This window comes from Carcharhinus amblyrhynchos, chromosome 11 (assembly GCF_965287045.1).
Source record: "Carcharhinus amblyrhynchos chromosome 11, sCarAmb.v2.hapA, whole genome shotgun sequence".
Classification (NCBI taxonomy): Eukaryota; Metazoa; Chordata; class Chondrichthyes; order Carcharhiniformes; family Carcharhinidae; genus Carcharhinus; species Carcharhinus amblyrhynchos.
The window spans coordinates 93,317,688-93,319,277 of record NC_137334.1 but is presented as its reverse complement, the minus strand read 5'-3'; the positions used below and the strand labels follow the sequence as shown (position 1 = coordinate 93,319,277).

Genomic DNA, 1,590 nt, shown 5'->3' with positions numbered 1-1,590 from the left:
GGTACAGCACGGGGTTAGACAGAGTAAAGCTCCCTCCACACTGCTCGGTCTGTATGCACCTTACCATATTAACACTGCACTGTTTTTTAGTGATGGAATCAGTATGGTGCAGGAGGCCATTTGACCCATTGTGTCTGCACTGGCTCTCCAAACGAGCATCATGCTTCAGTGCCATCCCCTGACTCTTCTCCGAACCCCTGCACATGGTTTCTATTTTTAAATGCCTTGACTGACTGCCTCCGCCACACTTCCAGGCAGAGTGTTTCAGACCCTCCACTCTCTGGGTCTCGCATCACATTTGCTCCTTTCGAAAATCACTTTAATCTGTGTCCTGTGGCAGTGCAGCAACATCCAGTTGGTGAACTGGGAGAGATGGAATCCAGCTCCGTGGCGAACTTCTCCAGAAAGGAAGAGGAGATGGGGAGCAATAGAGAAAATCACCAACATTTAGAAAAAAAACATTCTTTATTCCAATAACACTCCAATTGCTCCAACTGAGAGCCTCATAATAAATACCCCAAATAAATCCCTCAGCACATCTGGTTGGTCGATGTGGAGCACTGCGCAGTCTCGGTGCTGCCGGTATGGTCTCAGCCTCTCGCCGCTATCACCACCTCATTTTCGGAAGCGTTTGAACAGCGGGTGGATATTTTTGCCGAAACTCTTGCTGCGATGATACTCCAGATAAACGGTGTCATCTGCCCCCGACATGGAGCTCATTGTACCGGAACGACGCGAGACCTGGAAAACAGGATGGAAGCTCACACCCAGGAACATCAGACCAGGAAACTGGGCTCAGCATAAACTGTGGGCAAGAAAGGATCGAATGGCACCTCCGCTTCTCCACCATCAGGTAATGTCAGTCAGAGTGTATGTGTTCTGGATATAAATCGCACTCCAGAGACTTCAACACAAAACCCAGTCTGAAAATTACAGTACTGAGGGAGTGCCGCACTGTCAGAGGGTCAGTGCTGAGGGAGTGCCGCACTGTCAGAGGGTCAGTGCTGAGGGAGTGCCGCACTGTCAGAGGGTCAGTGCTGAGGGAGTGCCGCACTGTCAGAGGGTCAGTGCTGAGGGAGTGCCGCACTGTCAGAGGGTCAGTGCTGAGGGAGCGCCGCACTGTCAGAGGGTCAGTGCTGAGGGAGCGCCGCACTGTCAGAGGGTCAGTGCTGAGGGAGTGCCGCACTGTCAGGGGGTCAGTGCTGAGGGAGTGCCGCACTGTCAGGGGGTCAGTGCTGAGGGAGTGCCGCACTGTCAGAGGGTCAGTGCTGAGGGAGCGCCGCACTGTCAGAGGGTCAGTGCTGAGGGAGTGCCACACTGTCAGAGGGTCAGTGCTGAGGGAGTGCCGCACTGTCAGAGGGTCAGTGCTGAGGGAGTGCCGCACTTTCAGAGGGTCAGTACTGAGGGAGTGCCGCACTGTCAGAGGGTCAGTGCTGAGGGAGTGCCACACTGTCAGAGGGTCAGTGCCGAGGGAGTGCCGCACTGTCAGAGGGTCAGTGCTGAGGGAGCGCCGCACTGTCAGAGGGTCAGTGCTGAGGGAGTGCCGCACTGTCAGAATTTGTTCCACTTCTGTATCACACTGATTTTCAA

The 1,590-nt window shown here is 54.3% G+C and overlaps 1 protein-coding gene across 2 annotated transcripts in view; it reads right to left on the bottom strand.

Annotated features, from left to right (window-relative positions):
* Nucleotides 1–101: 101 nt before the first annotated feature.
* ercc3 (excision repair cross-complementation group 3) overlaps nt 102–1,590 on the bottom strand; it is a 28,589-nt gene continuing 27,100 nt past the window's right edge. The window contains exon 14 of one of the 2 annotated variants that reach the window (XM_080199588.1): nt 102–741. In XM_080199588.1, the coding sequence (XP_080055714.1) occupies nt 616–741 (126 nt within the window). In that variant the 3' untranslated portion in view covers nt 102–615. The remainder of the gene's footprint in view (nt 742–1,590) is intronic. The other variant, XM_080199587.1, reaches the window with a different exon arrangement.